The sequence below is a fragment of the Carya illinoinensis genome, chromosome 11 (assembly GCF_018687715.1).
Source record: "Carya illinoinensis cultivar Pawnee chromosome 11, C.illinoinensisPawnee_v1, whole genome shotgun sequence".
Taxonomy (NCBI): Eukaryota; Viridiplantae; Streptophyta; class Magnoliopsida; order Fagales; family Juglandaceae; genus Carya; species Carya illinoinensis.
The window spans coordinates 36,072,242-36,091,980 of NC_056762.1; the positions used below are offsets into that span (position 1 = coordinate 36,072,242).

Sequence of the window (19,739 nt, forward strand, 5' to 3'; positions counted from 1 at the left end):
GTGATTTCCTTATTTATGGAAATGGTAAGCGGATGTTTGGATAGTGAGGGTGTCTTAAAATCTCATGAATGGTATAGGTAGTGAGAAGATTTTTATAGAAATTTTTGTAGGGTTTTGTGAAAGTGGAATGGGCCATTTGGATGAAAAAAATGTTGCAAAGATGTTGATAGAGGCTGTCATGGTGAAAATAATTAAAATGAAAAACAAAATAAACAAAAAATGTTAAATAAAAAATTCAAGGAGTATATGGCCGAAGGATGAACACCCTCTCCACCGATAATCATGCAGACACCAAAATGGTGGCTTGCTAGGGATGTTTGTATTGTACTTTTTAAGATATTTTATTTAAAAAGGTGATATAGTTATAAATAAATTATATAAAGATAAATTATAAATTAATATAATTTTATATAATACGTTAAATTTTTTTTAGTCAATAGATTTTTTAAATACTTTCAAGAAAAGAACTTAATCCCTAAAAAAAACTATTGAAGTTAAAATTATTTAGAAATGTTATAAACGGATTTGTATGACCATCTTTAGCCGTCAATTAAGATTATGCTTAATCATTAATTAAGATCATCTTTATTCGTCAATTATGACCGCATTTAGCTGTCATAATTGACCGTCCTTAATCGTTAATTAAGACTTAAGTTATATCTAAACTCTTTTATACTTTTATATATATAGGTATCATTCATTTATATATGAAGAAGTTTTGAATTAAATAATAACGCTTTCACTTACAATATTATTTCTCTTTTAATTTTATAACAAAATATATATTTTTATCAACATTGCGATATATTTATATTCTATTAACAACGTTGTCACTAAAATAAACAACGTTGACTTTCTCGTTGGTAAATAACATGAGTATGGAAAAATGACTACTTTGTTCTTCATCAAAAAATTGTTGTAGGTAGATATCACCTCAACTCATTTTATTTTATTATTTTATATCAAAATATTACTCAAATACAAATATTTTTTAATTTTTAATTTTTAACTTTTCATTTAATTATTATCTAATTATTACAATTTTTTAAAATTTAAACAATTCAATTTTTTTAATTTTTAAAATAAAAATTATATTAAAATAATATTCTAATTTTATAATATTTTTATTTAATATTTTATTATTCACTTTTTAAATTTCAATAAAATATCTTATTTAAATCATTTTTCTGTTATTTTTAATTTTTTTATTTGATCTAAGCATTTAAAGGAGTATGACTCTCGATAGTATTACCGTAAATAAAATGGAAAGAAAAAAATAGGAAAGATGGCTTTATTCTAAAAAAAAAAAAAAAAAAATCGTGGGTTTTATAATATAAAATTCCCACGAACTTTGTAATTGCGAAAAAAGTCCCAACAAAAAGCGAGATAGAGCGAGCGAGGCGATTGAATGGCCGGAACTACGTTGAGACCGTCGCTGGCGCCGGGCGGGTTGGCCGGGACGAATTTACCGTCTCCCTCTTCTGTCAACTCTTACCGAGTTTCCGCTGTGGTCGAGCGATTGGCCGGGCACACCCTACTCGGAAATCGTAGCGACGCCATTGAATTCTTCAAACTCTGCTTATCTCTCGCCAGGTTCGTACCGCACGTACGTTTTTTTGGCATGCGAATTTTTTTTGTTTTATTAGTGCTCCCGAAGCTAAAGTCTTAAGTTTCGTTTGGACGATGAAGAAAAGTTGAGTTGTAAATAATAATATTTTATGGGTTCATTTATATGAGTTTTAAGTTTAGTTTAAGTTTTTTAGTTGAAATATATGAAATTAACTTCTTTTTTTTTTTTAATGGGAAATTGAAAAAATAGTGTTGTTAGTTTGAGATGAGTTGATATGGGTCCAATAACCAGACACAATCTTAGTTTCCCTTATTTCTGAACTTGGATTTGCTCTTGGAATCTCATTTTAGCTTTTTGTCGATGGATTTTTGGGAATCTGGTTTTGAAATACCTATTTTGTTTAAGCTGGTTTTTGGTTGCGGAGAAATTATACTTTTTGGTGAATTAGGATATGTTTGTTTATTTTTAGTTTTTCATTTTTCTTAGAAGCATAATGCAGGACTGATTCCTTTTGCCTTATAGCTTTTGTGGATGATTTTTTTTAATAAGGACTATGGATGGTGTTTGTTTGCTAGAAGTTGATGATTGACTCACACGTGAATGGTTGGGTGTGGGAGTGTAAAATAAAAAACCTCTAACCAATTTAAGTGGTGGTTTGACCTTGTCTCATTCCTATATGTACATGACGTGGTTGTGTTGGGGAGAGGTGAGCCATGGGGGTTGAATTTTTGGGTAGTTGTGGGTAAATGCCATGATTAGTTTTTCATGATATTAGGAGTGTTATGCTTCATGGGGTGGAAAATACCGAAGGGTGGCGTAGTGGTCTTGGGGCGAGCCATATATATCATACGTTTTGAGTTCGAAATTTCACTTTTTCACTCTTAGGGCCATAGAACTTGGGGAATTTCCAACAATGTGCACTTGTTGGAAATTTTTTTGCCAAGGGCATGTGCACCCCCTGGATTAGTTGGAACTTTGTCCCAGGCACCTAATGCCAATAAAAAAAGCTTCATGGGGTGGAAGGGTTGTGAAATTCAGGGGTTTGGATATCTTTTTTATAAAATTTTTAGGTTGTAGTTTCAAATTCTTGCTGTCTACTTGGGTTTACAATGGGCATATACTTCCACTTAGGCCCCGTTTGGAAGTTAGACTTAACTGAGATAAACTCTGTTCAATCTAATTATAAGTTGAGTCTAACATCCAAACACCCAACTCGTAAATTACTTTTTTTTTGATAAGTAAAAGAATTTATTGATCCACGTAAAAAGGCAAAGCCCGAGTACACAGGGGGTATACAAAAGAGAGCCTAGTTACAAACTAAGTGCTACGAATAGTAGCATAAAAGTCATGAAGACTTGTTCCGTTCAATACAATAGAGGATGCCCAAAGTAATAGGGTATGAAAGAAGAAAGCCCTGAGACCGTCGAGGGAGCGTTCCTTGTTCTCAAAACAACGTCTATTCCTTTCGATCCATGTGCACCACATTAAGCATAAAGGCATCATCTTCCAGACAGCAGCTATCTGACGATTGCCCCTCATCCCTTGCCAACAAGACAATAAATCAATCACCGTCCTAGGCATAGCCCATGCAATACCAAGCCTGGATAGGATTTCATCCCACAAGGTCTTAACTACTTTGTAGTGAAGAAGGAGGTGGTCCACAGATTCACTGTCATGTTTGCACATGAAGCACCAATCCAATAAGTAGAGTCCACGTTTTCTTAACTTGTCTATAGTCAAAATTTTACCATAAGAAGCCACCCATCCGAAGAAAGCTACCTTAAGGGTAACATTGCACCTCCAGATGTTCTTCCACGGGAAGACATTGCAAGGGTGATTTGTCAAGGCCTTGTAATAAGAACGGACTGAGAATTTCTTATTTCCTGTGCATATCCAAAGTAAGCAGTCCTCCCCTCCAGCCCTTAGCTTCATTTCATATAATGCGCTGTAGAAATCAGTGATGACTCCCACCTCCCAACTCGTAAATTACTAAACTCATCTTAACTCAAAACTTCTTTACACGTGGGGTTCATAACATTTTTCAACTCAACAACCCTTTATATGTAGGACCACAACCTTTTTCAACTTTTCTTAAATACATCTAAACTCATCTTAACATCCGAACATATCTAAACTCATCTTAGGTAGGCCTCACAAAATTCATTCCACCATCTCAACTCACTACTATTTATAAAGAACTCAACTTATTTCAACTAAACTCAACATCCAAACGGGGTTTTAGTTAATTGATTGAAGATCTTCACTTTGATATCATCAAGTGGTTTGGGGGTTGGTAGGGGCGGCAATATGTGACAATCCGTGAACCCAATATGAATGTGATACGAAATTAGCGGATTTGAGTTTAATATAAATGAGGTTGGATAAAAAATGGGTTGACTCGTTAAGACATGATTAATAAAAAGGTTAATAATAGGTCAACCCGTATAACTTGTTAAAATTTTATTTCCAAATTACAACATACCCTTTTAACCCTAAAAACTAAAAAACCTTAACATTATCACCTATCTCTCACTCTTAACTCTCACACCCGCCCCCCCTCCCCCCTAGGGGTGGTAATATGTTATACGATCCGTTAACCCAACACGAACACGACACGATAATAGTGGGTTAGGGTTTAATCTTAATGGGTTCGGGTCAAAACGGATTGACCCGTTAAGACACGATTGCTTTAATGGGTTGATAACAGGTCAACCCGTTTTGACCCGTTATGACACGTTAAGAAAGTTAAAGTTACAATTATACCCTTCTACCTAAAAGTAAAATTGTTAGAATTTTAATTTTGAACTTGTAGTTAGTTTTATAATTTTTATATATATTGTGACTTTAACATTTATATAAAATTATGCTAAATTTAATCAGGTTAAACGAGTTAATTTTGAGCTTATTCAACTCATTTACATTAATAGTTTGAAATTATTTCATAATATTCACTAATGGGTCAAAATGAGTTGACACGATACGACCCGTTATGTTAACGGGTCGTGTTAGGATTTGAGATTTTGATACAATAAGCTTAACGGGTTGGGTTAGAGTTGACCTATATAGTATAATATACATGCTTTGACATGACACGAACACTACCCGTTAACACGATTTGACACCCCTACCCCTAAAAAGAAAAAAGCCCCAACTCCCATTGCCTCTTTGATTCTCCCTGAGTCTCTCTCTCTCTCTCTCACTCTCTCTCCGTCTTGGTCTCTGCCATTTTCTCTATCATCTCCTTCGTCTCTACTGGCCCCAACTATCTAACTCCATCATGGGTATTGCCATAGAAGCAACAAAAGTCATCTGCCTCACTATCATCTGTCTCTATCTTTGTCACTACTCTCTCTCTCTCTCTCTCTCTCGTATGTCGTCTATCTCGCTGTCATTTGTCTCTCTATTTCTATCATCTATCTGCTTATGTTTTTTACATTTTTATTTTTTGGAATATGCTCATGTTTATTATTTTTAAATTGTAATATTGGTCAATATGTTTATGTTTTTTTGTGTTGTTTATTGTTGGGATTGTAATATTGGATTTTTTATTATTCTTACAATATGTTTAATTTGTTATTGTTGGATTTTTAATATTGGTTTTATTATAGGTTAAAATCTGAAAACATATTGATGTTTTTTTGTTAGTAGGTAGTTTACTAGTAAATATTGATTTGAACTTTCATGTGAAATTATATTAATTAGATCAAATAGGTTATGTGGATCAATTCAACCTATTTATATAAAACGGGATGAAATGGGTCATGTTGTGTTGATCTATTTCTAATTAATTATTAAACGGGTTATGTGGATCATGTCGTGTCCCGTTTATTTAAATGGATAGTGTTAGGGTTTGAAGTTCTAACCCATTTAACTAAATGGGTCGTGTTCAAGTTGACTCATATAGTCAAATGCCTATGGCTTGACAACACAAACACGACTTGTGAACACAAATTGCTACCCTTAGGGGTTGGAAACTTGTTTATGTTTAACAAAGCATTTTTGGTAATGGTGGTGTTATGTTAGGGGAGGCAGCATGATAGTGTTCTGAGGAGGCTAGTAGGTCTTTTGAAGTTTGGATGTGTAAAAGCATTCGGAGGGGCTGGGGTGGTTTCTCTCGATTTCTTAATTTTTTTATGATTTGTTAAATTTGAGGTGGAAGCTAGGTAAAGGAGAGATAAGCCCCCCCCCCCCCCCCCCCCCCCCCCCCCTTAATTTTTTTATTTATCAAATGTTGATTTTATGAAAAGCGCAAAGTAGTGCAGCCCAAGTACACAATTGTATAAAAAAGAAAGCACTTGACAAGGTAGAAGAGGGAAAACAAAGAGACATAAAACCAATATAATTAGACAGCCCCAAACTATTATGAGCCGAGATTTAGACATGAAGAGCTTTTAGCATTATGGATGTAACTTCATCCAACTTCTTGCAATCTTCAAAATATCGAGTATTCCGTTCATTCCACACCCACCAATGTAACGAAGCCAACGACCCTATAATCCTTTGGGAGCATTGTCTAATTGATACTGAGAAGCTAGAAGACTTAAGGTCCAAATCGTTCTAGCAACTTCGTAGTGCAACAAAAAATGACCAATTGTTTCCCCATGCTTCTTGCACATGCAACATCAATCCATTACCAAGATCTTATTATCGAAAGGAAAAAAATCAATCCATTACCAAGATCCTCTTCATGTTATCCATTGTAAGGACCTTCCTTAATGCAATTGTCCACACAAAGAATGTCACTTGTGATCATTCTGCCCAATGCCTTTCCAAGGAGAAAGGAGTGCGCGAGTGCATGCAGAGCCCAATGCATGATAAAAATTTACTTTTTGTAAAAAATCTACTGCATCTTGTCCTCTTCACCACTTCTAAACCTAGTAGAGTTTTAAAAGGTGGAAGAAAGAGGAAAACAACTCAAACTTCCAATCTTGTGCTAATTGAGTAAAAGTGATATTCCATTGTATATTGTTGTTGGAAAGGTTCTAGGAGCTTGCCACAGAGGCCTCCTTATAGCAGGAAAGTTTGGATAACCCTATAAAAACATCCTTCAAGGTTTAATTTCCTCACTAAACATTAGCAGGCTGCACTATTGACAATAGTCAACACATCGTCTTTTTTGTTTCCATATTCAATTATGTGGTCCATAAGACTGGGCAATGAGGGCTCGTCCATGTGTCCCACTCGGCCAGCATGGTATCGAGTGGACAATCCAGCTGGCTTGATTGGCGGGGTGGGGTGGGTAAATAATTTTTTATTTTTATTTTTAAATTGGGGCGGGAGCAGGTAGAATTAGGGGTGTAAGGAGTTCAGTCTGGACTGAAGTTGAGATCAGTTGGTCTCAGTCCCACAAATTGTGGACTGAAGAAATTTGGTCCAGTCCCAGAGTATAAATTTTGGAGCGGACTGGACCGAATCCCTATATATATATTTTAAAAATATTTTTAATAATTTAAGATATTATTTTTACATAGTAATTATTAAGTTAATGATTTAAATTTGATCTAATTTATTATCATTGACCATATATAAAATAATATATGCTATCAATTAATAATAAATCATGTGATAATTTATGTCATTATATGTAAATAGTTAATACATCATACATTCATATATATTCTACTATTTACACTTAATATTAAAGTAATTAGATAATTTTTTTTAAATACCTAAGTTGCAAGCAAGCATGAATAATCTATGTACAATGAAATTATTTGATATTGATTAACCATATATAAAATATATAAAATATATGACATTATTAATAATTGTGCATACTAAAGAGTAAAGTCTAAGTTAGTAAGTAGTAATTATCAACATAAATATTTTTTTAATGAGTTAGTTACATAATCCAGATTAATAATTTACTTAATTTTTAATTTTAGTAATTTAAATAATTTTTTTTATTAATTTATTTATCATTTTCTTGGACCGGACCGATTTACACTTTTAGGTAGAATATCCACTCGCCTGCCTGCTTGACCTATAAATAAAAAGTTATAATTTCTAACCCTAATTTTCCTACATCTCCGCATCTCACCCCTCTCTCTTCGTCTTATTCTTCTTCTCCCTGCCTCCCGCTGCATCTCACACATCCCTATTCTCTTCTTCTTAGTTCTCACAGCCCCTTTCTCCTGTTGTCTTCCTCTTTTCTTTGTCTTCTTCTTCTTCTCTGTCTCGTTCTTTTTCTTCTTTTTGTTCTTCGTCTGCAATTGTCTTCCTCTCTGTCTTCTACTTCTTTTCATGGCCTCTGGTCTTTGAAGGTTTGGTCGCAAAGGGTCTCTGGTCTCGAGCTAGAGAACCAAAGGGTTGCATAGAAATCTTCCTTCCTTGTTTGCAGCCCATGTTTGATTTTTTGTTGGATCCATGGTTTTTCCGTTAGATCTGTCATTTTATTGTTTATATTAGTGCAGTTTTTTGTGGGATTTGGTTTTGGATAATGGCATTTTTGTTTTGGATCTTGTCTCCATCTCAGTCTCACTCTCTGTCACCCTCTCCGTCTCTGTCTTGGGTAGCCAAACAGCTTGTGGGCCAATCTGCCCTCCCATCCAGCCGTGTGGAGACACCCGCTCGCATATAACAGTAATGAGTAGCGGGGACAAAAAGTGGTCCCCCACCCCGGTGGGTGCGGTGGTCAGGATGACTAGCTGCCCTTCCACGTAAGGCAAGGTAGCAAGCCCAGTGGTGCATGTATCTAACAATGTATAGTGTGCAATATTTTTATTTAATTCTCATTGATTGCCATATTGCATTTTTTTACTTGGTAGGCCTCGACTTAATGGTCATTCTTCTTGTGAATGGTATGATTGTCATTGTGAGGGTTTTTTTGTCGTTCTTGTTGAAACATGCGGGCATACTTCAGTATTGTGCTTGTTTATTTGTTTGTACCCTATTTTTTAATCCAACGAGGGATCGAGTTGGAGTCATCATTATTGTAATCATCATCATCATCATCATTTTTGTTAATATTGCCATTATTGTTTTTTAGTTTTTGTTATCATTGTTTTATTTGACTATATTTACTTTGACATAAACAGAGGTATTGATTATGCAGTTGCAAACAATGAGGTTCCGCACAAAGCTCAAGATCTGCCTATATTGTTGAAGCAGGTGATTTTTGTCATATCATGTGGATGTCTTATTCTTGATTTTCCACATATTTTACCTTTTTTTGGTCCTTTGGAGGTTCGTTAGGCCTTGGACTACATAACCGGGGTGGCAAATAAGAGGTATTGGTATTTGTGGAATGTAGCTAGGACTTGGTGGCGGGTCACTTGGACCCAACCTGCTTGCTAAAACTGTTTGCTCTTTTGGAAATTTGCAAATAGATATTTAAATAAGAACATGTATAGTATCGAGGGCCTGTGCACCTTCGGGATAGGTTGGGTCATTGTTCCCAGACACTGGTGCCAATAAAATAAATAAATAAAAACATGTATAGTGGCGGGTGAAATATGCACCTGCTGGTAATAACTTCTATAAGGCCCTAACCCATGAGCCCACTTCTCTGTGTCCCTGGAGAAAAATCTGGAGAAATAAGGCTCCTCCTAAAGTCTCATTCTTTGTTTGGACTGCCTCCATGGGAAATATACTTACCATAGATAATTTGAGGAAAAGGAGGATCATTATCACAGACTGGTGTTGCATGTGCAGAAGAGGGGGAGAGTCGGTAGACCACCTCCTTTTATGCTGTGATACCGTAAGGGCCCTTTGGAATGAGGTATTCTCGCGACTGGATATGGCTTGGGTGATGCCTTAAATTGTGGAGGCGGGGCGTTGGCCAGCTGGTCAAATATAAGGGGCAGAAAACCAATTAAAACTATTTGGAAGATGATCCCCCTATGCATTATGTGGTGCGTATGGCAGGAGTGAAATGAGAGGACTTTCGAGGACCAAGAAAGATCAATGAAGGAGCTTAAAATTTTATTTTTTAGAACACTTTGTAACTGGGCTATTGCTGTGGATTTTAATGGCATGGCCCTGCATGATTTTCTTGTCTCTAATATGCCTACCTAGAGTTGTAATACTGGCTTTGCCATTGATCAATATAATTTGTTTATTTATAAAAAAAAAAAAACAAATTTCTCACCCATTCTACATGTACATATAAAAATAAACCCTAAAATTTCTTCATTTGCCCACTTCTCTCTCTCTCTCTCTCTCCTTATTTCTTTTTCTCCTTTCTTCTTCCCCATTTCTCAACCTCTCTCATTTCTTTCTATCCTCACCATGGTCCATGTGTGCAAGACCACAAAATCTTCACCCATGAGGCCATGACCATGAGTGCAAACCCATGGGCATGGGTGTGGGTCTCAAAGGCATAGACCCACAGAGAAGATTGTGCCACGCCACTGCCATGCGGTGGGTCTCGAATCTCGTCATCTTGAAGGCACATACCATTGTCTGTGCTGTGGGTCTTGGATATGAGACCTTTGACAAGAGCCATCTGAGACCTTTGATTGGATCGTTCTGAGATCTGTGATCAAATTTGAGACCTTTTGGATGGGTTTGATTTTTGTTTGAGGTTAAGTTTTAGTTTTGATGGGGGTTTGAGTTTTTATGGGATTGAAGCTTATATTCAGCCAGAAGCATTAGTAAAATATGTAATGGTAGAGAAGATGCTCTATTGCCGAATTTACTCTCAAAGTCTTTGCTGTTGTTCACTATTAGTTTTGGGTAGGGGGCCCCGGGTGGTGGGCTGGGCAACATGGCTGCCCATTCAACGAGTACTGGTGAGCATGGGGCAAGGTGGGGGGAGAGTGGCCACCCTGCCCAGGCGCCCGCGGGGGGGGGGGGGGGTGGCTTCCCACCCATTTAGGGAGGGTGACAGCCCAAAGTAGCATCGTTGTATTTTTGCATGCTACTTAACACAAGTAGATTTATTTGAAATCTTGGTTGTTAAGCTGTTCTAGTTAGAGTTTAGTATCTCCCTTTTACTTTGTTAAGAAGCACAGCTACTGTAATATCTTTTCTGAAGAAAATGATGCCTCGAATATGGGAATGAGATTATATGGTTACCTAATGAGGTTACCTCATATGATCTGATCTTGTGTTTTTAGGATACATACTATGATTTGCTACTTGTGATTCTGCACCAGAATGAAAATAAAATTTAGTTTCCTCCAGACAAAGGAGCAAGTGAATCATTCTATTTATGCATATTTTTCATGTCAGAATTGTGGACATTCAAAATCCATTCTGTAGTGCGAGATTTCGTGAGCTAGTGGTGTATTATTGTATATATGTCATATTTGGCCCAGTTGGATAATATTAAACCTTGCTTCGTCATGTGACGGCGTTCTTTTATTTTTAATGTGATGGTGTGTAGGTGTGCCAGCGTAAAAAAGATAACTTCTTACAGGCAGCTATCATGGTGCTTATGCTCTCTGTGAAGGTATGAGTTAAATGCTGCATTTCTTTTGATTAAATGCAGCTATTTGGATGTTCATTCCCTTGCCTTGTTGGCATGTTGGAAAAAGATTCAATGTTTGGAATGGATTCTGTGTGCTGGGATAAGACCCTTTTCCATCTGTAATAAAATTTTATTTTTCTCATAAAAGTTGTTTGGAATATGAGGCATTTTTTACATTATTGCAAAAATACAAAGGTTTGGCTATTTGTAATTCTCCATTCTAATTTCTACCTTATATATTTCTTGAGGAATGTCCTGCAAGTTAAATATACTTCCAAATTTTTGTATGTCATCGTGTATGATATTTTATTAATGAACTTTGGTTTTTCATGGCAGAATGCATGTAAGATTGGGTGGTTTTCAGAAAAGGAGTCTGAAGAACTTATCATTCTTGCAAATGAGGTCTGCTATCAAATGTAGTATTTGCCTTTGTATGTTATGGCTATAGCTAATAATTCTCTCTGATTCTTAGATAGGGAGCAGCTTCTGCATTTTGGGAAATATTAACACGGGACCTAGTAATTCTGCTTCCACTATAAAACAAATAATGGAGAGGTAGGAACATGTGCTTTGCACTGCAGAATTTCTTACTGTATCTTAAGGTGCAATCAAATTTTTCTGGCAACTGGTTATGTAATCTTTTGTTTTAAATGATTTTGCTGGATTTTCAGCTGAGGCCCCAAAGGTACAAAGTGTGACATATGGAGTTAGAAATTTGAACTTTACTAGGAGTAGGTAGACTTTTCCTTCAAAGGATATGAGAGAAGATACATTCTGACTTGTTCAGTTAGCCTTTTATGTCTGAGCAATTAATGTCTTATATATATGCCATTGTTCTTTGGCTTGTAGGGGTATGTATAGGGATCTTGTCTAATTTGAATATATTTTTAATTCTTTATGATATCCATGCTGGTGCTAGTATAAATGTCTGTTTTGGATAATTATTAATTTTTATTGGCACCGGGTGTTTGGGACAAATTCTCAATTTTTTAAGATTATTTTAACTGGGTCTGACTACAGTGATGTGGGCGATGGCCCAAGTCAGACTGTAACTTGGTCAGCAAGGATGTTACTGTAACTTTGGTTTTATTCAAGTCGCAGTATCATGCATGTTACTGGGTTTTATATTGACTTAATTTTAATGTCATCTGGATAGATGTCGCGGGGAAGTTTGAGTGAAGTTCAGGCAGCCAGGATTCAAAAATTGATTTCCTAGTTGACCATTGGTGTATTTTAGAATGTCATGAAACAATAGGAGATTGAGTCACTGCTAGTATAAATACACTCTTGTGGATTATCATAAATGGGCGATTGATGAATTCTCTCTCTCTCTCTCTCTCTCTCTCTCTCTCTCTCTCTCTGTGTGCTTGTGCAGGTTCTACCCACGAATGAGGATGGGGCAAATACTTGCTTCCCTTGAAGTCAAGGTGGATCCTCTTTTCCTCTAAAGCCTATTCTTATCTATTCTTGAATCACATGCACATTTTAATTTATTTTTGTTTATCCTCTAGCCTGGATATGGGGCATACGTGATTGATTTCCAAATTTTAAAGACTACGGCACATTCTCCCCAGGAAAAAATTGTAAGCATCTTCTTGATTATTCTGGATTAGGTCACAATAGGGAGGTTTTCTCATTTTTTTAGAAATTTTTTTTTCCCTCTAGAGTGGAAATGTTGACACCCCCCCCCCCCCCCCCCCACCCCCCCCGGTGGGCCCCCCCTTTTATCCCCTCTTAGTGATTGCGCAACATGTCTGTTTGTAGCCAAGCTTCATATTCCACTTATGTAGTTGTGTGTGTATGTGCATTCCATTACATGCGCTAGTTGGGTGTACAATTTTGTGCTCAATCCATTTCAATAGGTGGTATAATATTAGATTTTTTTATAATATGTGGTATAATAGAGTCAGTCACATTTTTGCCACTTTGCTTTTGCTAATTAGCAAACCCATTGAATGCAAAGTTATGAGTTTGGACTTTTTCTCTTGGGGGCTTCCGATAGTAATACCATGGTCTTATGGCATGTATGCCATGCCCCCTAGCCAAACAGAGCCGGTCACATTTTTTGCCACTTTGCTCTTGCTAAGTAGAAAACCAATTGAATGCAAAGTTGCAAAGTTATGTTTGGAGTTTTTCTCTTGGGGGCTTCCAATAGTAATACCATGGTCTTATGGCATGTATGCCACACCCTCTAGCCAAATGGAGCTGGTCACATTTTTGCCACTTTGCTCTTGTTAAGTAGCAAACCAATTGAATGTAAAGTTGCAAAGTTATAAGTTTGGAGCAAGGCTCAAAAAATGGGAATCGGGTAAAGGGTGATTCAACAAATTGAATCGGACAATTCACGACAATTTTGAATCTGATATTTCTATGTTGATAAAAAAGTATTAAAATTCACATTTGATGCAATTCAAGTATTTTATACCATGTATAAAAGAGTATAAAATATAAATTTATTGACTAGTTTCAATAAAAATATGATATGAATTTAAATAGTTTCAATAAATATGTAATATATTTATTTAACGTCAATAGTCGACATTTTTTTTGCCTTGTATACGAAAAATATAAAGACTACTAAGTTATAAGCACATGGCAAATGTAGTATTTAACGCATAACCATAAATTTAATATAAATACTCAGGGGATGTTTGGAAACAGTTTTTGTCTCATCTCATCTCGTTTCATTTCCTTCCCAAACATTACTCAAACACAAATACTTTCAAATTAATCATTGCAACTTTTTCAAACTTTTAAACAAAAAACAATTCAAACTTTTTTAAATCCCAAAATAAAAATAATATTAAAAAAATTATATTCTAACAATATTTTAACTTTATAATATTTGCTATTCAATTTTCTCTCCTTTCCCAAAATCTATAAAACGTTAACTCAAACTATCTCACTACTATTCAAAAACCATCTTATTACTATTTACAAAATTTTCATCTTATCTTATTTCCCAAGCATCCCCTCATTCATCTCCTTATTTTTTTTTTCAACTAAAAAAATAAATAACTACTTGTTTTAGCTTTCAATTTTTCTGCAATTCTTATTGAATTCAATAATGGAAAAGCTAATATATGTTTAATTCTATCATATATTTGTAAAAAAAATTTAAACAAAAAACCTAGTCATTAGACAACTAAAAAAGAAATATTGTTTTGAATCGGTTGGAATCAGTTTAAATCGGTCTAAAATTAACTAGAATCGGTTGATTGAAGCGGTTCAATGAACAATTCAAAATGTTCACTAAAATCAGTTTGATTTCTTACCGATTTAATTTGAATCGGCTAAATCGGTTTGAATCGAATCATTTTTTCGAGCCTTGGTTTGGAGTTTATCTCTTGGGGGTACCTAGGCCTTCTTTTGAGGGTTCAATTTAAGGTTGAGTCCATTTAAAAGGGCGCTCTTGAGGATATGGAACAAAGGTTGGTCTTGGGTGGAAGAGGCTATATTTGTCGAAGGGTGGTAGGTTTACCTTGATAAAGAGGATTTTGTCAAATTTACCTGCTCATGTTATAACCTGGTTTCCCTCTTCCTGGCACCGTCATTATTCACATCAAAGATTGTAGAGGGGCTTCTTATGGGGAGGAGCAAGAATTTCACTTGGTGAATTGTTCAAGGTTTGCTCCTGATATTGAAGGAGGCTGGGAATTTGGAAGCTATCCCATTTAACTTGGTTTTATTGGGTTGATTATATATTAAAAAAATCTAGTTTCTACTGGGGAAGTGGGAATAGCACTATACCAGTGGGAGATAAAGCCACTGGAGGATGGTGTTTGAAATGAAATATGGAAGTTTGTGGGGTGATTAGTTTATTATGTGGTTATCGGGATTTTTAGTGTTGATTTTATAGAAATACATTTGTAGGGGTTGGGGCTTTTTTCTATATTTGCTGGATATGAGGTTGGAATTAATTCCAGGATAAACTTTTGGCACTGTGTGCGATTTAGGGGGTCTTCGGTTTTGTTCAATTGCATGTGTTATGAATGCTTCGATGGTAGACAATTGTAGATTTTGAATTACTATCAATGGAGTGAAATTATTAGAGCAGCACAAAGATTGGAAGGTGGACCTCTTTCTTCATTTAATGCTCTATTTATTTTGTTATGTTGAGACAAGTGAGAAAAGATAGAGCTTGTTGGGTCCTATTCAAGAGAGGGTGTTGAAGTGAAATCATTTTATCATGTGTTGTTTCCCCAGGAAAGTTTTCACTTCCGATGGAAGAATACTGGACAGATTGGGGCTCCTTCAGAAATTACCTTTGCATGGGTGAAGGCATTGTGGAAATTCTTAGAATGGATAATATTAAGAACCTACAGGTTATTGTAAAAAAGTGGTGCTGTATATGTAAGAGGAATGGGGAAGACTGGATCATCTGTTCTTGACATTGTGAAGTAGGTAGAATTTATGATGAGCTGGTTTTAGCCTTCTTGGGTCGAATTGGATCATTCCTTGACAAGTGGAGGATCTTTCATGCGTTGGAGAGGACGTTTTGGCAGCCAAATAGTGAAACTGAATCCCAATTTGCCTTGTGTGTATATTTGGAAGGATAAGAATGATTGAAACTTCAAGGATTGTATGAAGGCTGTGGAAGAGTTCAAGGGATTGCTTTTTTAGAGCTCTTATTCATTGGTTGGCTGCAAATTTATGTTTTCCCAGTTTTAGTTTTCTGAAACTTTTTCTGTTGTTATTTTTCCGGATAGGCAAATCTTTTATATGCTTCTTGTATACTTGGGTAGCTCTCTTTTGTTCATTAGTAATATTATATTGCTTATCGATAGGCATAGTTTATTTTAATGAAAATCATTTTTAAAACCTCAAATTTTAATAATTTTACTTTATATTTTGCTTGTAGCGGTTATTTGTAGCACAGACAGATAGTATAGAGACATCTGCATGCATTATATGTCCTCCCCAAGTGAGGTATGATTTACTTATTTTTCCTTATTTTTTTAATATACTGGAATTATTTATCATTTATTCTTACCTATCAAAAACGAATTTATCATTTAGTCTGAAAACATCTCTATTAATGTCTGTAGCTTTCTTCTGAATGGAAAGGGAGTTGACAGAAGGACTACTGTTCTAATGGTTTGTGCAATTTCTTTTACGTTGTGGATAACTTTTCGTATATGATGGCGCTTGATGCTGATTGTAGCCTAAGCTTGATCTGTTATCTTTGTTTGTATATCATTTCTAGGAACCTGGACCACAGTTACCAACAAATGTGACTACAATGCTGAAATATGGAACAAATCTTCTTCAAGCTGTAGGCCAGTTTAATGGTAAGCTTGATCGTGTGGCTTCAATGTTTAAGCATCCTGGTATGCTGTGTGATATTCATCCAGCTCTAAGAGAAACTGTCATTATCGTTTAGGTCATTATATCATAGCTGTTGCCTTCATAAGTGTGATGTCATCGCCTGACACCCCAGTGCCACCTGATTATGTGCAACCTGCTGTAGCTTCAGTTGACCCAGGTATGCCTTTTTTTTTTTATAAGTAATAAAAGTTTTTATGCCCAAGAAATACGCATAAGCCCAAGTACACAGGACGTATACAAAGGAAATACCTACTGCTGTCCAAGAACAAAAGGAAAACAAAAACAGAATTTGGAAAATATCTTCCATTAAAAAAACTTTAGCCCACAAACTCAAAGTACTAAAGAAGAAATCTCTAAGATCTCCCAATGATGGTTCTTTATCTTTGAAGCATCTCTCATTCCTTTCAAGCCATAGACACCACTTGAGACAAGAAGGAATCATCTTCCAAACAAGAGCAGCATTCTTACTACCCTTCAAACCTTTCCACCCTACCAATAAATTCACCACTTCCTTGGGCATTACCCAAAGTAAACCAGTCCGATTCAAGACCTCATTCCACAATAACCTGGCCACTTCACAATGAAGAAAGAGGTGATTTACAGATTCCCTATCCGTCTTGCATATGACACACCAATCGGCAATAAACAAACCTCTCCTTCTAAGATTTTCACTTCCTGTGTATTTGGGCTTTGCCTAATTATGTTTATTAATAAATTTCTTACTTATAAAAAAAAAGATTTTCAGTAGTCAACACTTTGCCCAAGGAAACCACCACAGAAAAAAGCAAGCTTGGAAGGAACTTTCACTTTCCATACGTTTTTCTACGGAAACTCACAACTCCTGTGACAGGTTAATAATCTGTAAAAGAGGAGACTAAGAACTTAGAATTTCCTACAGGAATCCACAGCATGCTGTCCTCCCTACCATGCATCAACTTTGAACTATAATTTCTTTCCAGAAAAGCCTTTATATCATCCACTTCCCAGTCATTAACATCCCTGATAAAGATGACATTCCACTGAATATTATTGTCAATGCCACAAAAAGATTTTTCTACGGCTGCATTTTGATCCCTAGCAATTCTGAAAAGAGAGGGAAAGTCCTGCTTTAGAGAAGAATCCCCACACCACAAGTCATGCCAGAACAGTGTTCTCTTCCTGTCTCCCACCTTCAATCTAAAATGATTTGAAAAAACCCCCCATCCTTTTCTAATGAACTTCCACAAACTCACTTCGTATGCACCACTAGTATCTCTAGAACACCAACCTCCCCCACAAACTACCATATTTTACATCAATAACATTTTTCCAAAAGGAATTACTTTCCAAGTGGTATCTCCAAAGCCATTTCCCAAGTAATGCTCTATTAAACAATCTTAAATTTTTAATCCCCAACCCCCCACAATCAATCGGTTGATAAACCTTCTTCCAACTAACCAAATTTAGTTTTTTTCATCTCCTTTACCACCCCATAAAAAATTCCGAAATAAACTCTCAATTCTTTTTTCAACCCTTGCCAGCAACGGAAAAAGAGATAAGAAATAAGTGGGAAGATTAGACAAAGTACTTTTTAATAGAGTTAATCGTCCCCCTTAGACAAGTAGATCATTTTCTAACCAGCTAACCTCCTTTCTATGTTCTCAATCACCCCATCCCAGATATTAACAGATTTAAAAGAAGCCCCCAAAGGAAGCCTGAGGTACCTCATAGGAAGTGAAGAAATTCTGCACCCCAGAATTTTTGCCAAGTCTGAAATATTTTATTTTGATGAATAAATAAATATATTGATCAAAGAATGGCAAAGCCAGTAACACTAGTCTAATGCCTTAACTAGGTAGGCACATTAGAGACAAGAAAATCATGAAGAACCATGCCATTAAAATCCACAGCTATAGCCCAATTACAAAGAGTTCTGAAAAATAAAACTTTTAGTTCCTCTAAAGATCTTTCTTGATCTTCAAAAGCCCTCTCATTGCGCTCCTGCCATAAGCACCACATAATGCATAGAGGAATCATCTTCCATATTGCTCTAATTGGTTGCCTTCTGCTTACATTTGGCCAACTCGCTAAAGCTGCCTTCATCATCTTCGGCATAACCCATGCCATGTCTAGTCGAGTAAATACCTCAGTCCAAAGGGTTCCGACTGTATCACAATGCAGGAGAAGGTGATCTACCGACTCTCCCCCGCCTTTACACATACAACACCACTCTGTAATAATAATCCTCCTTTTCCTCAAGATATCAATTGTGAGAATCTTTCCCAAAGAAGCTGTCCAGACAAAGAAGGAGACTTTGGGTGGTGCCTTATGTCTCCACACCTTTTTCCAAGGAAACCGAGCACTTGGCTTCATAGTCAGTGCCTTATAGAACGAGTGAACAGTGAAAGAGCCTTTGGCTGCCAGCTTCCACCACATAACATCCTCAAGCTGCCTGTTTGGTCTGATGGCATATATTAGGCTATAGAACTCAGCAAAGCAACTTACTTCCCAATCTTGTGCCGCCCTACTAAAGGTAACGTTCCAGTGAATATGTCCCCCCGAGGTCTCCAAAACATCTGCCACTGAAACGTCCTTTGCACTTGCTAGCTGGAAAAGAGAGGGGAATAAATCTTGTAAGGTCCTATTGTCACACCAAACATCACTCCAGAATTTTATCCTTGAGCCCACACCCAGTTGTAACTTAACAAAGCGATTAAACACCCCCCATCTTCTTCTTATGTGTTTCCACAACCCAACGCCATAGGCCCCCCTTACTTTTCTAGAGCACCAATCCCCCCATAGAACACCATATTTCTTCTCAATCATCATTTTCCTTAAGGATTCTGGTTCTGTCGCATATTTCCACAGCCATTTTCCTAGTAATGCTCGATTGAACGCCCTTAGGTTTCTAATCCCCAACCCTCCACCTGAGATGGGACGACAAACCTGTGCCCACTTAACTAGATGGAACTTAAACTCCTCCCTCATCCCCCCCCTCCCCCCCCAAGAAGTCATGTTGGAGTTTCTCAATACGGGCTGCTACACTCGCTGGTATTGGAAAAAGAGATATAAAAATAAGTAGGTAGGTTAGAGAGTGTACTCTTTATCAGAGTAATCCTACCACCTTTAGACAAATACATTCTCTTCCATCCCGCCAATCTACTCTCAATTTTCTCAATCACAGTATTCTAGACCGACAACGCCCTCGAGGCACTTCCCAGAGGAAGTCTCAAATAAGTCATAGGTAATGACGTTATCTTGCACCCCAACGATCTAGCTAACTGACGCATGTTAGGCACTTCCCTGATTGGTACCAATTATGATTTCTCGAGGTTTTACCTTCAACCTAGACACTACCTCGAAACAAAGGAATAAAGCCTTTAGTGCTTCTGACTCTGTTCCGCTTCACACATGATAAGGGTATCATCTGCAAACAATAGGTGAGAAATA

General features: G+C 36.5%; 1 protein-coding gene across 4 annotated transcripts in view; it reads left to right on the plus strand.

Moving 5' to 3' along the window:
- Positions 1-1,344: 1,344 nt before the first annotated feature.
- Positions 1,345-19,739, plus strand: part of LOC122281126 (E4 SUMO-protein ligase PIAL2-like) — a 37,298-nt gene continuing 18,903 nt past the window's right edge. For 3 of the 4 annotated variants that reach the window (XR_006230158.1, XR_006230159.1, XM_043092404.1), the window contains exons 1-11: positions 1,345-1,593; positions 8,608-8,680; positions 10,899-10,964; positions 11,319-11,384; positions 11,455-11,537; positions 12,358-12,409; positions 12,494-12,565; positions 15,844-15,911; positions 16,031-16,079; positions 16,189-16,273; positions 16,366-16,467. Coding sequence is in view for 2 of the 4 variants with exons in the window: in XM_043092404.1 (XP_042948338.1) it covers positions 1,409-1,593; positions 8,608-8,680; positions 10,899-10,964; positions 11,319-11,384; positions 11,455-11,537; positions 12,358-12,409; positions 12,494-12,565; positions 15,844-15,911; positions 16,031-16,079; positions 16,189-16,273; positions 16,366-16,467 (901 nt within the window). In the remaining 2 variants the exon portion in view is untranslated. Of the gene's footprint in view, positions 1,594-8,607; positions 8,681-10,898; positions 10,965-11,318; positions 11,385-11,454; positions 11,538-12,357; positions 12,410-12,493; positions 12,566-15,843; positions 15,912-16,030; positions 16,080-16,188; positions 16,274-16,365; positions 16,468-19,739 lie in introns of those variants that run through there. The other variant, XM_043092405.1, reaches the window with a different exon arrangement.